General features: G+C 36.2%; 1 protein-coding gene across 22 annotated transcripts in view; it reads left to right on the forward strand.

The window, feature by feature from the left end:
• The window catches only part of MEF2C (myocyte enhancer factor 2C), a 169490-nt gene extending 156953 nt beyond the window's left edge, over window positions 1-12537 (forward strand). For 10 of the 22 annotated variants that reach the window (XM_033401462.2, XM_049708305.1, XM_049708304.1 and 7 more), the window contains exons 8-11: window positions 415-438; window positions 1321-1450; window positions 2053-2188; window positions 7834-12537. In XM_033401462.2, the coding sequence (XP_033257353.1) occupies window positions 415-438; window positions 1321-1450; window positions 2053-2188; window positions 7834-8155 (612 nt within the window). In that variant the 3' untranslated portion in view covers window positions 8156-12537. The remainder of the gene's footprint in view (window positions 1-414; window positions 439-1320; window positions 1451-2052; window positions 2189-7833) is intronic. The other 12 variants (XM_033401535.2, XM_012536002.3, XM_033401512.2 and 9 more) reach the window with 4 other exon arrangements.
• Window positions 12538-14338: the final 1801 nt, after the last annotated feature.

Genomic DNA, 14338 nt, shown 5'->3' on the forward strand with positions numbered 1-14338 from the left:
CTATCAGCAGATTTATTCCCAGTCCCTTAAAACTGAGGCTTTCCCAGGGTTTCTTGCGAGCCATCCGTCAGGTCTCTCACTGGCAGCCAGGTGCGGTTTCCCCCCTCCTCCAGCAAGTGGGGTTTCAAAGTACAATCTTTTTTTTTTTTCCTCAAAATGTGGTGGTGAAATAATGAACGTTGAGACACTGACCTGTGCTGAAAACTGGATAGATTGTCTTCATGTTTGAGACAAACAGCTCATTAAAGAAAACAAAGAATGTCTTTGTAAGGAGTTATCTTTAGAGTCTGAGTTTTAAAACTGTTTAAACTGTTGTGTCTATCAGAAGATGCTTCGCCTTTTGTTGAAAAGATTTTGCCCAATTATAAATATTTACAGACACTAATTAATAAAACTCCTTCCGCATGCTCTCAGTCTGAGGATGTCGACCTGCTTTTGGTAAGTGGTGAGGGTGCTTCTCTTCAATGGCACGTGCAAGGAGAAATCCAAAGTGACTGTTAGGTGGAGAGGAAGCAGTAGTAAAATGGAAAGATTTCAGGAGTTAGTGTGTGTCAATATTGATTATATTTAAATGCCATTCATTTCAAGTATCACTCATAGGTGAGATATCGGGTTATCTATTTTTCTGTGTCAACCTCTGTAAGTAAAGGCCATGTTTTCAGTTTATTTTAGGATTTAATTTATAGTAAAATTGTAACAAACAAAAATATCCTTAGTTATTTAAAACCATGAATATGCTTATTTTTCTAAGAATTAAATTCTCAAGATATTTAAATTTATATGAATTTTTAATCTCCTTGCTCTAAGGAATTAAATATATGTTAGCTGCTTTGCCATCTAGTTTGAGGGAAGGTTAGAAGAATCTGAAAAAAAGTGGTCAGAGCACCACCTGCTGGTCAAAATATAGCATGAACCCTCTACCCATCTGCGCTGGTGTGTATAGAACTGAGCATAAAAACCACCATGGTTGATTTTAATTTTTTTAATTTGCATTTGAATAAAAACTGAAACAATAGAAGTACAGTATACATATTTCATCAGTTTTCAACATAGTCTGTTTTTACCCATAATAAAGCTATGGTACTTGCTACTAGTTCAGTTGCCTAGGAGATACTGATGTAATGGGTTACTATGGCAACAACTGGTCTCTTGAAGGATTGTAAATGATAGGGTTGGCAGAGTTCATAGAGACACATGTTAAATGATTAATTTCATGAGATTTGTACCAAGTTCTCTTTATGTGCAACACTAATACTGAAACCTAGTATTTTTAACTCTTAAAAAATTCTATAAGTAATATCTTTTTATTTACTTTAAAAGAATCAAAGGATAAATAACTCCCAGTCCGCTCAGTCATTGGCTACCCCAGTGGTTTCCGTAGCAACTCCTACTTTACCAGGACAAGGGATGGGAGGATATCCATCAGCCATTTCAACAACATATGGTAACGGTGAGTAGTTTGCCATGTTCAAATAATACATTAAATACTTTTTATTAAAAAAGCAAGATGAAAAAGATATTACCCTTTAGTCTGCTAGGAAGCTTTATTTAATACCTGTGGAGTCCAGAGCACTATACCATTACCTATTCATTACTAAGACAAAGTGAATATCCACATGTTTCTTTCTTAGTGAGCAAAAGTTTTATTAACCCAACCTGAATTCAATATATAAGAACAATTTCAAGAAAATGAGCTATTGTTTTTTTGATGTAATAGAAAGCTCACTTTCTCAAGGTTGTTTAAAAAACATTTCTAGGTCATCAAATACTATGTACCTACTTGTGATACCAGATTGTAGTTCTAATAAACTAGAATTGCAGGCGGTATTACATTGAAGTTTTCACAGAATAGTTAATTTTTGGTATATAGTATATCTCTTTTAAATTAAAATTGTCCCTAATGTTTTATCTCCCTCCCTTCTGCAAATAAAAAAATATATAACAATCATTAAATAATACTAATAGAATATTTTAAAAATTGAAAATGATTATTCACCACTTGATAGTTTCCAAATTGAATATGTTCCCTAACTCTCTTATTCTCTTCTCTAGAGTACTCTCTGAGTAGCGCAGACCTGTCGTCTCTGTCTGGGTTTAACACCGCCAGCGCTCTTCATCTTGGCTCAGTAACTGGCTGGCAACAACAACACCTACATAATATGCCGCCATCCGCCCTCAGTCAACTGGGGTAAGCAATATTACTTCTTTCATAATACACTTTTAGAATGCATTGTTAAATGACAAATGGCAGTCTCTAACTGTGTGCTCTAATGTCCCTCTAGAGGATGTAAAATTCTACTTTATCAAAATCTGGAAGTTTAATACCTTTCAGGTAGCTTAAATATTACTTTCCTTCTTCTTTATGAGGAGGGAGAGCTCTGTGATGATAGGGTATGTTATTTCCCAGTTGTTTTAGGCTATATTTGTTTCTACTTCTGTCAATGATAAGTTTTTCTTCAGTTAAGTTTTCACATAGTTCATGTGGGACATAAGAAAACATGTATAGTTATTAGTTTTTTAAATTTTTGAGATATTTGAGAATCCTTTTCACTTAGCATAAACCACATAGTTCATGCCTAATGTAATGAACATAGTTAGCCTAATACTCAGAGGGTCAGCTATTCCACTGATATACAAACTTCATATATTTATAATGTACTCATAATATAGTTGTATATTCATAGATGTATGAATGTAAATATATGTATATGTGCATACATACACTAATTATCTAAATTTGGGTATAAAAATAATTTTTGTTGTTTTCTGAAGTCAGAAGATGTCTATTTCTGCCCCCTTGTGGTACTTTTGAGATATGTCTTTATTATAGAAATAACTCCTGTCATTTATCAATAGGAAAGTTCAAATCTTAAAAGGCCCGGAATTCACAAATAATACTACTTGTAAAACCATTTTTAAGTTTAAAACATGAACCAAAGACATGACTTTCAGTTTAATAACTCCAAAATTGCAATTAATCTTCAAAAGAAATTACTAGGAGGATATAAAATATTAAAGACAAACCATTTTTATATTTTTATACTTATATTTTAGAAAAGTGGGGTATGCCTACCCCACTTTTACTTTTCTGCTGAGATCTTGGTTAAAATCGTTAGCTAATTCTATGTTCATATTCTAAGGAGATAATGAGAATAAAACTCTGATTAGAATAAAAATCACTGATTACTATCACAACTTCTCTCTTACTCCGCTCCAGCCCCACTAGCTTTCACGTGGAATTGATTTCACATAGATTACTGCTCTGGTTGTGGAGTCTTCACCCATTTACTATTTGCTTATATGCATTTTACTCACTAATCACTATTGTTGAAACTCTAACCTCTCATGTAAAAAAATAAAAGAAATTCACTTGACACTGTTGCTCTGCTTTCAAAGATTAACTTTGAAGATATGTTATATGTTGAACAGCAACAGAATGTCTCTATTTAGAATATCATTTAAATTTAACCAGAAATGTTAACTATCCAAATAGACATTTATGGCAGTAACTTTTTCAGGCAGTTATCCCTAACTACATCGTATCAACCAGGCAATCTTAAAATACATACACGTGGCATTGTACTTCTGTGGTTCGGCAGTGAATCCACTGTTCGTGCTTCTTGTCAAAAATAAAGGTAGCTGTTTACTTCTCACTTTTCACAAAATTCATCCATTATAGGACTGACTTTCCCTAGAAATTATTAATGTCAAAAGCCATGTTATTTTCTCCGACTATGGCTTTCTTTTCAGTAACACCCAATAATTTGCATTTTTACATAGAAAACACATGTATTTACGTATTTTAACTACACTACAATTTTTAAATTCTCTTCTATTACATGGGGAGAACAAAATTCTCTGCTGCCTTTAATAGAGGCTTCAGTAAATGAGAAAGAAGTGACAGCCCTGGACTAGAGAGGAACTGAATTACAACAGCCAAGGATGAAGCATTTTGTTTAATTCCAGTTTCTTTCAACACCAATTCTCATGGTGCATGAGTTGACTCTGAGTTATGTATTTTTATTGCACTTAATCACTTCCCTTATCCCTCAAATAGATACCCCTTCCAGGCCTTCTAATTTTAACCCGCCTGCCTGCCTTCCTTCTTTCCCTCCTTCCTTCCTTCCCTCCTTCCTTCCTCCCTTCCTCCCTTCCTTCCTTCCTTCCTTCCTTCCTCTTTCCCTCTCTCTCTCTCTGTCTCTCTCTCTCTCTCTCACACACACACACACACACGCACACGCACACACACACAGTAGTTTTCAAAAGGAGATTCCTTCAAATGAGCTAGCCTATGCTCACACGATTAAATATTAAAAAGAAAAAGAAAATCCCAAAGTTGTAATATTTTTGTAAAATAAATTACATGAGCTGCCTTTATTCCTTACAATGTAAATCAGTTTTTAAAAACTGATATTTTTGCAGGCCAAAGTAGTCCCAAATGCTTGTGTGGTGGACTCACATTCTTTCGGATAGATACAGTGTTCAAAGCAGAGTAAAATACCTTTCAACCCACCTAAGTAGAAATTCCTCGCAGCCCAAGAGGGTTGCCACAATTCTTTCTCAAAATTAAAGAAGTATGAAAGAGCTCTTCCTATTTTGTTCATAGAAATACCTTTAAGTCCTTAAAGCTATACTGTTAGCACTATCTAGTATCTGATTTTATCTAAGCAAGTTAGATAACCAGCATAAACTGACCTATGTAGGGGGCAGAGCAGACTGGCAGAAGGAACTTGCCATCAAGGGTTAGCAAAAGTCATTCGAATACTAATATTTGAGAAAATGACCCTCAAATTTTTTGGTATTTTTCTCCTACCACCTAAAAAAAAGACAACCTATTTTCTAGAAGCATTTCCATCATCATCCTTGTTGATGTGGGTATTCAGTACATACTGAGAGATGACTTTAAGTAAAGATGATTTTTAAAAGGTTAGGTTACATATAGTTTGATAGTCTAATTTCCAGGCGGGGGCAGGAAGAAATTTGAATAAAGCTACCCAGTCATGTTTCATTTCTCAGCAATATGGGGAAGGTCGGTGTTTCCCCACCTGGAAGGAAGGCATCTGTAGTAGCTGGGAGCTTGCAGCAGGACTGGATATGGGAACGTGCATATCTGGCTTCTGTCTCCCCATGCACCTCCTCACATAGGAAGTATCTCACAATTATCTGTGTCTGTAAAAATTTTGTTCTCAAGAACAAGTAGACCAACATGCTTATATCTGAATCTAGTATATATACAGCGAAGTGCTGTCAATGCTCCTTTTTCGAGAACATACATCTTTGATAATGAAGACTAGCCAATTAAACTTCATTCTCTTTTGAATCCCATAGCACAGTATAATGAAGCTGAATCTAAGATATCACTTACAATGCATTACTGTGGATTTAGTGTCCCCAGAACTACTCAAAATGCTTCATGAACGCTTTCACTGTCAAATGAAATGCCACCAACTAAGTGTATCTTATCTTAGGGACTAGCCTATTTGTTTGTAGGGAAGGATAAACAAGTTAGTGTTGTATCTTTTGTGGGGAAGAGATATAGCAAAATCTATACAAGCCAGCTGACTTTGGGAAATGGAGTGAATAAGTAGAAAAAGCAGCTTCCAAAAGCTGTATTAAAGAAACAGCATTTTGATTATATTATTTTTTGCTCAGTTTATGCAGATTAACTGCTTATACTGGTTCAACTCACCAAATTTTGTCTAATTTTCCATGTCACCCTGCCTCTGAATCTAAATGTCAAAGGGCAGGCAAAGGTATTTATTGATATGCCACTTTATCTGCAGACCCCTAATTGACATTCATTATTAAACAGTTGTGTGATTCCTAGTAGAAGCATTTAATTAAATTTTAGTGAAATAGTCTTTCTTATCCAGAGCCAGGAAAATTCTTTCTTCCGGAAATCAAAAGATGATTTCCTGTGACATCAAAATGAATCATTAAGTAACTCTGAGCCAAGATAAAATAGTCCACCATTATGGATCCTTTTGAAATACAGGTGTTCCCCTCCTCATTTCAATATCTTTTTGATTTAAAGAGTATTTAATTAAAAGTCTTAGAAAATTAATTTTCTAAGATTTTAAGATTTAATTTAATTTCTAAGAAATTAAATTTCTAAAAATTTAATTAAAAGTCTTAGAAAATTAATAAACAATGTAAAATAAAAACAAATAAATAAAAGTATAAACAGGTGATTGAAAATTATATACACTCAATGTGTAGTATCTTGATATAAATGCTAAGACTGCTTTGATTCTGTAAGATCATAAAAGAGAGAGAAAGAAAGCCTTATTAGGGAAACAAACAATTCTCCCTTCTGTTATTCTCTACATTAGCTCATCTATTAATAAGAGAAGGAAAGTAATTCTTTGCCAGTAGGTGGTGCTTTTGTATAAAACATCACTCAGAGATAAACTCATTTCTAATTTTGTTATCTCTATGTATCTTGAACCTGAATTGCATCTTCCAAAAGCCCAGCCCCAAAGTACTCCACTTTTTCCTCTGAAATACATGCCCGTTTTCTCACTGCTTACAGTGACATTTTTAATACTATCTAATTCTCTCCATTGGAAAGTAACGTAATCACATACATGAGTAGGTGGGTTTGCTTTCCTGTTTAAAGTGGGTGTGTCTGTATGGATGATTCTTTACTGTGACTCTCCTCCGTAAAAGAGATATCTGTTCCCTCTTGACAATATGGACAAGTAACACTGACTCTAGCCGTGGATGTCAGTGCACTCAGAATGTAAGAACAGTACAAGCATCTTAAAATTGATGTCAGCAATATTACTATGGTTTATCCTGATCAAAGTCATTGTGATTGCTAGCTACACCTAAGAGCTTAATGCTTTTCCCTCCAGAACTTCCAAGTATCTAAATTCTCCCACACCTTGGAAGAAGGGCAAGTTATTGCTATCCTGGAATTAAATGAGGATTAAGGGTTATAAACCCAGTAAAATCACACTAGATCCTTTTTTACAACAACCTTTCCTTAGGCAAATCCAGATTCATCAACTAATGACAATGATAAATTAGAGGAGTGGTCTTAGTATCCCAGCAGGGAGAGACTAGCTATAATAATATTGAGGTAATTATGGGGGAAAAAACAGTATTTTCATCCCATGTAACTGAGAAAGGATGAAGAAAGTCAAATTCTTTCTCAGTTTTAGTGGGATAGGAAGTCTTAAGTGTTTTTAAGCCAATACTTAAAATTTCCTTCCCCATCTTTCCCGATCCTAAGCTTTTCACCAGAAACGGTTATAGGTAGCATTTTATGGACTCTATTTATTTGAAATTTGAACTCTCTTCACTTTCTCTGAAGACTGTGGAACTTAATATGCATATTAAATTCAGGGAAACATTTATATCCATAATAAGCCCTCTACAATCATTTTCAAACACAGGCATTAGTAAATCAAAGAAGTCTAATTCAGAACCTAAACCCTGTATTGTTAAGCCCTATTGTTAAATCTTGGATTACATTTTGGAACTAGCCTAGGGAGAAATTCCATGGACATAGAAAATGCTTTTTCCAGCGTGTCTTGTTAAAAATCTTCCTGAACCGGTAACCTGTACATTTAGGGAGGCTGTGAGAGACTAGAGGTATGATTCATGAGGCCTGGACTAGTTAAATGCTGGAATTATTACGGGGCAAATCAACAAAAGCATCCCAATTGCTCTAAGAAGGCGACGCCCCCAGGTGCTTTCAAACACGCTCTCCTCTGGGCATGCTCTGTTGTCGATGCAAATCTTTAAGCTGATGTTTTAATGTAATTGTGAGTTCCTGGGGGCTCCAGGCCTCCTCCATCTGTAACTGGGTTTCCTTTCCTCCTACAGAGCTTGCACTAGCACTCATTTATCTCAGAGTTCAAATCTCTCCCTGCCTTCTACTCAAAGCCTCAACATCAAGTCAGAACCTGTTTCTCCTCCTAGAGACCGTACCACCACCCCTTCGAGATACCCACAACACACGCGCCACGAGGCGGGGAGATCTCCTGTTGACAGCTTGAGCAGCTGTAGCAGTTCGTACGATGGCAGCGACCGAGAGGATCACCGGAACGAATTCCACTCCCCCATTGGACTCACCAGACCTTCGCCGGACGAAAGGGAAAGTCCCTCAGTCAAGCGCATGCGACTCTCTGAAGGATGGGCAACATGATCAGATTATTACTTAATAGTTTTTTTTTTTCCTTGCAGTGTGTGTGTGTGCTATACCTTAATGGGGAAGGGGGGTCGATATGCATTATATGTGCTGTGTGTGGAAAAAAAAAAGTCAGGTACTCTGTTTTGTAAAAGTACTTTTAAATTGCCTCAGTGATACAGTATAAAGATAAACAGAAATGCTGAGATAAGCTTAGCACTTGAGTTGTACAACAGAACACTTGTACAAAATAGATTTTAAGGCTAACTTCTTTTCACTGTTGTGCTCCTTTGCAAAATGTATGTTACAATAGATAGTGTCATGTTGCAGGTTCAACGTTATTTACATGTAAATAGACAAAAGGAAACATTTGCCAAAAGCGGCAGATCTTTACTGAAAGAGAGAGCAGCTGTTATGCAACATATAGAAAAGTGTATAGATGTCTTGGACAGACCCGGCAAAGGGTGGCCACGGTTAAATGTTAGGAACACATCAGGTCACCTAACACCCACCCCGAGATCGCTCACAAACCTGCAGGCACATCCTTGGTGTATGGCACTCATGAGAAAGGATCAACGACCATTAAAAGAGGACCATACCTATTTTTAAAAATGTGGAGTTTGAGGGCTAACGTATTTAATTAAATAAATAAATAAATCTGGGTCTGCATCTCTTATTAAATAAAAATATAAAAATATGTACATTACATTTTGCTTATTTTCATATAAAAGGTAAGACAGAGTTTGCAAAGCATTTGTGGCTTTTTGTAGTTTACCTAAGCCAAAATGTGTTTTTTTCCCCCTTGATAGCTTCGCTAATATTTTAAACAGTCCTGTAAAAAAACCAAAAAGGACTTTTTGTATAGAAAGCACTACCCTAAGCCATGAAGAACTCCATGCTTTGCTAACCAAGATAACTGTTTTCTCTTTGTAGAAGTTTTGTTTTTGAAATGTGTATTTCTAATTATATAAAATATTAAGAATCTTTTAAAAAATCTGTGAAATTAACATGCTTGTGTATAGCTTTCTAATATATATAATATTATGGTAATAGCAGAAGTTTTGTTATCTTAATAGCGGGAGGGGGGTATATTTGTGCAGTTGCACATTTGAGTAACTATTTTCTTTCTGTTTTCTTTTACTCTGCATACATTTTATAAGTTCAAGGTCAGCTGTCAAAAGGATAACCTGTGGGATTAGAACATATCACATTGCAACACCCTAAATTGTTTTTAACCCATTAGCAATCAATTGGGTCAACTGACATCCATTGTATATACTAATTAGTTTCTTTCATGCTATTTTTTTTTGTTTTTGTTTTTGCATTTTTATCAAATGCAGGGCCCCTTTCTGATCTCACCATTTCACCAAGCATCTTGGAATTCAGTAAGTGCATACCCTAAACTTGCCCATATCCTAAATGATATGGTTGGTTTTCAGCCTAGAATTTGATAACGCTTTTAAGAAATATGCCCAGAAGAGAGAGCTGTGTTGGGGCACATGTCCCGCCAATATAGCCCTAGAAACAAGTGATATGGAGTTTACTCTATGCATGAGTTATAAATTCCCACAGAAGAAAAATGTGAAAGACTGGGTGCTAGATAAGAAGGAAGCAGGTAAAGGGATAGTTGCTTCGTCATCCGTTTTTAATTATTTTACCTGACCCTTAACAATCTTGTCAGCAATATAGGACTGTTGAACAATCCCGGTGTGTCAGGACCCCCAAATGTCACTTCTGCATAAAGCATGTATGTCATCTATTTTTTCTTCAATAAAGAGATTTAATAGCCATTTCAAGAAATCCCATTAAAGAACCTCTCTATGTCCCTTTTTTTTTAATTTTCAAAAAATAATGATGACTCTTGTCTAATATTCGTCTATAAGGGATTAATTTTCAGACCCTTTAAAAAGTGAGTGCCATAAAAGAAAGTTGATATATATTGTTTAAAAGAGATTTCAGTCTAGGAATGATTTTCTCTTGGAATGTGAAGATCTGTCGATTCATCTCCAGTCATACACATTGACATACACAGCAAAGAAGATAGACAGTAAGATTGACACTGCTATATCAGGTGTAGGACATTTCTTATCCAGTTTTTTCTTTTTCTTGCATAGTTGCTATGTGTTTCTCATTGCAAAAGGCTGCCGCTGGGTGGCAAAAGCCAAGAGACCTTACTAACTAGGCTATATTTTTCTTAACTTGATCTGAAATCCACAATTAGACCACAATGCACCTTTGTTTCTATCCATATAGGATGCTAGCCTGCCTTGTACTAACGTTTTATATACTAAATCAAACAAAAAAAATCAATCATTTCATATATCCCACTACTCCAGGTATCCATGGAACATGAAAGAAAAACATTTATGCAGAGGAAAAACAGAAAATCATCCCTGAACACACACACACACGTACACATCCACACATAGGGGGAAAAACAGAAAATTATTTTCCTCGCCATAAATTTGATCCCATTCTTAGAACCCATCCTTATAAGTTGATATGTACAAAATATGCAAATGTCACAAATGTTCTTTGTCATTTCAAAACTCTTTATCAATAACTTACCAGTGGGTGGGAAAGGGTCATTATGTGAAAATATGAAAAAATAGCCATATTAATTCTTTACGTGCAATTTGCCTCAGCAAGAAAGAAAAAGTGATTTTCTAACGCTGAAGATAAAGTAAGCTAGAGTACCAGCAGAAGCCCTGGCTATTTATAGCAGTTCTGACAATAGTTTTATAAGAACATGAAAAGAACAGAATCACTTGAACATGGATGCCAGTCATCTCTTGTTCCCACTACTGAATTCATATAAAGTGGTGGCAAGATAGCAAAGGGATAATCTGAGAATTTTTTGAAGATGATTTAATGAGAAGAAGCACAATTTTGATTGTGATGAGTCACTTTCTGTAAACAATCGCTGTCTATCTTTACCCTTATACCTTATCTGTAATTTACCATTTATTGTATTTGCAAAGCTAGTACGGTTTTGGGTTTTTATCATGGTAAATCCTTTGTATTCAGGAGTTTAGGGCAGAGCCCTGAGGGAGTGTTATTTTACATAACCCATCCTAGAGTAACATTTTAGGCAACATTCTTCATTGCAAGTAAAAGAACCATAAGTGGCATTTTACACAGCTTACAAGTATTGTTATATCTAATCCTATTTTAGAAGATTTTTTGGTAATATTAAGCTTAAATACTGGTAAAACTGATGCAATATACGCAAGCTGCACAACCTGTATGCATTGGTGCGTGGAAGGCTGTTCATTTCAACCTTTTTTAAAATTGTGTTTTTTAGTAAAATGGCTTATTTTTTCCCAAAGGTGGAATTTAGCATTTTGTAATGATGAATATAAAAATACCTATCATCCTCAGATCACTTTAAGGTTAACTAAGGTGAAAATTTTAAAAAGTTCCAATACACTTTTTAAAAAAAATGTCTGCCCTCTCACACTTTTATGTATTTATTTTTCTTACATACCCATCTTCTAACTTAGAGATAGCATTTTTTGCCCCCTTTATCCTTGTTTTTGTTTTTTACTCCAGAGAGTAAATGCTTTGTATTTCTTTCTTTAGAAAAAAAAAAGTTTTTTTTTTTTTTTAAAGAAGAAGCCGCCACTTGAACCCCCAATAAATGCTGTTGCCTAAGCATGGCGTACTTCATCTGTTCCCGTTTGTGCCGTCTGCTGTGATGTCATCACTTATATGGCGTTAATTTCCTGCCACTACAGATCTTTTGAAGATGGATGGAATACTGGTGTCTGTTAGAATGCTTCAGACTACAAGATGTAATTAAAGGCTTTTCTTAATACGTTTTAACCAAAGATGTGGAGCAATCCAAGCCACATATCTTCTACATTAAATTTGTCCATTTTGGTTATTTTCATAATCGGGTATTGCATTTTGCCTTCCCTGTTCATACCTCAAATTGATCCATACCTCAGTTTAATTCAGAGAGGTCAGCTAAGAGACGGATTCTGTTGTGGTTTGAATGCATTACCAGTGTTCTCTTGGAGCGAAGCAGCCCTGGGTCACTGTAGGCATAGGACTTGGATTGCTTCAGATGGTTTGCTGTATCATTTTTCTTCTTTTTCTTTTTCTGGGGACTTGTTTCCATTAAATGACAGTAATTAAAATAGCTTGTAAATGAGGGCATACAAGCATTTGCAACAAATATTCAAATAGAGGCTCACAGCGGCATAAGCTGGACTTTGTCGCCACTAGATGACAAGATGTTATAACTAAGTTAAACCACATCTGTGTATCTCAAGGGACTTAATTCAGCTGTCTGTAGTGAATAAAAGTGGGGAATTTTCAAAAGTTTCTCCTGCTGGAAATAAGGTATAATTTGTATTTTGCAGACAATTCAGTAAAGTTACTGGCTTTCTTAGTGATGCAGTGTCTGTGGTGCATTTTTTTAATTAACGTTTTGCTGTTCAAATTTATTCCACTTTATCGTGTTTTTTTAAAGCAGCTTCTCCCACAAGCACAAGTGAGCTTTCTCGGTTTTCAACTCAAAATACTCAAAAAGAGGGGTATTTGTGTTTTGGGGGGAAGGGAGAGTGTGAATTGTTTCCCTGCTCTTGGGGTGATATATGTATCCAGCCAGTGTGGGAAGTTCAAGGTTCTTATCAAGTGGCTCAACTTTGTTATCAAAGCAGTTCCGTGAAGATCTCTGATAACTTGCTTGATTACACAGACTTTTCCAAAACTCATTGTGCAAGATATCCCCATGTTTAATATTTTTTAAACTAAAGTGTGTAAAAAGCACTTCCAGACTTATTTCTTTTTTCTTCATCAGAATAGTCTACTTAACCAAAAGAGGTTGAAAACATAGGCTTCTATCTAAATATTTGGGGAAATTAGTGAATTCATCCATTTTTAGAAACCATAAAATATATCCATTACCAAAATTTAATTACTGATATAATTTCTAAAGGAAATGTCCTTAGAAAGATCAACATAGAGACTAATTTAGGAACTGAAAAGGAAAATAAGGAGGCCCTGGCCAGCCGACTGGAGAACTGGACTTTTGCATTAGCAGTGACTCCTCCTCTGATGAAAAAAAGAATGCCTCCTGCAGAAACGCTGCATGTGGCTTCAGAATAGCAGTGCTTTTCTCTTTGTTCTCTTTATCCATTTTCAGCAAGCATTTATTAAGCAATTATTATGCGTATCTCGTGGTAGATTCTAGGATGAATCAAGATGTAGCTCTTGCTATTAATAAATGTATAACCTAATAGGAGATTAAAAGGCTAATAGGAAATAGGAAGTGTTTTCAGAGACATCTGCAAAGTGCTAGAAGGGAACCACTTTGGCCCTCTTTGGAACAGAGCTGAAGCCCCAAAAATAGGCACTTCGTAATCTGCCCAGCAGAAGCAGTCTTTGACTTGTCTTTGGAGATGGGTAGGATGGAGAAAGGCCCAGAGGGATAAGGACAGGGCTGATTTGTGGGCACAAGACCTCTGCAGTCACACGTGGCCCTCCACTTAGCTTCACGTTCCGTTGTCACCATCTTGAAAATCTAATCTTTGAGCCTGTGGTTTTTGTTTGTTTGTTTTTGCGGTACGCGGGCCTCTCACTGTTGTGGCCTCTCCCATTGCGGAGCACAGGCTCTGGACGCGCAGGCTCAGCGGCCTTGGCTCACGGGCCCAGCCGCTCCGCGGTCTGCTCAGCCGAGAAACAAAACTTTTAAGTTTCTGGTGAGCGGGTGCAGAGATTCACTTATATTGCAGCCACTCAAGATAAGCCTTCTGTGTAAGTTTCCTTGCTTATTAAACCTGCCAGCCACCAATCTGGAGTGGTCTGCCTCTTTCTTTGGTCTCTCCTTACCCTCCGTGTACAGAGGCCGGGAAGCTCCCAAGGCACAAGACTGCAAGAGTTGGTTGGGGTCTGATCATATAACTGCAATTTAAGAAGTCTGGGGTTTAAGGAATTAAGTGAAAGATTACAAGAGATGGAATTGTTAAAGTACAGCAAATGATGAGGTTTATGGTAGGAGTGATGATAGATAAGGAATTGTTTATAGTTTCAAGCTTAAATGGTTAGGATCATAGTAATGTTCAAATTGGATATGGAGAGGTCACTGCTTTGTCAGGAAGGTAATTAATTCAGTTTTCAGCCTGTGGAGGTTGAGTGATATCCAGGAAGAATGTGAGAATTTTGTAAGGAGAGACGAGCTCAGGATACCAGTCA

The sequence above is a fragment of the Orcinus orca genome, chromosome 3, assembly GCF_937001465.1.
Source record: "Orcinus orca chromosome 3, mOrcOrc1.1, whole genome shotgun sequence".
Taxonomy (NCBI): domain Eukaryota; kingdom Metazoa; phylum Chordata; class Mammalia; order Artiodactyla; family Delphinidae; genus Orcinus; species Orcinus orca.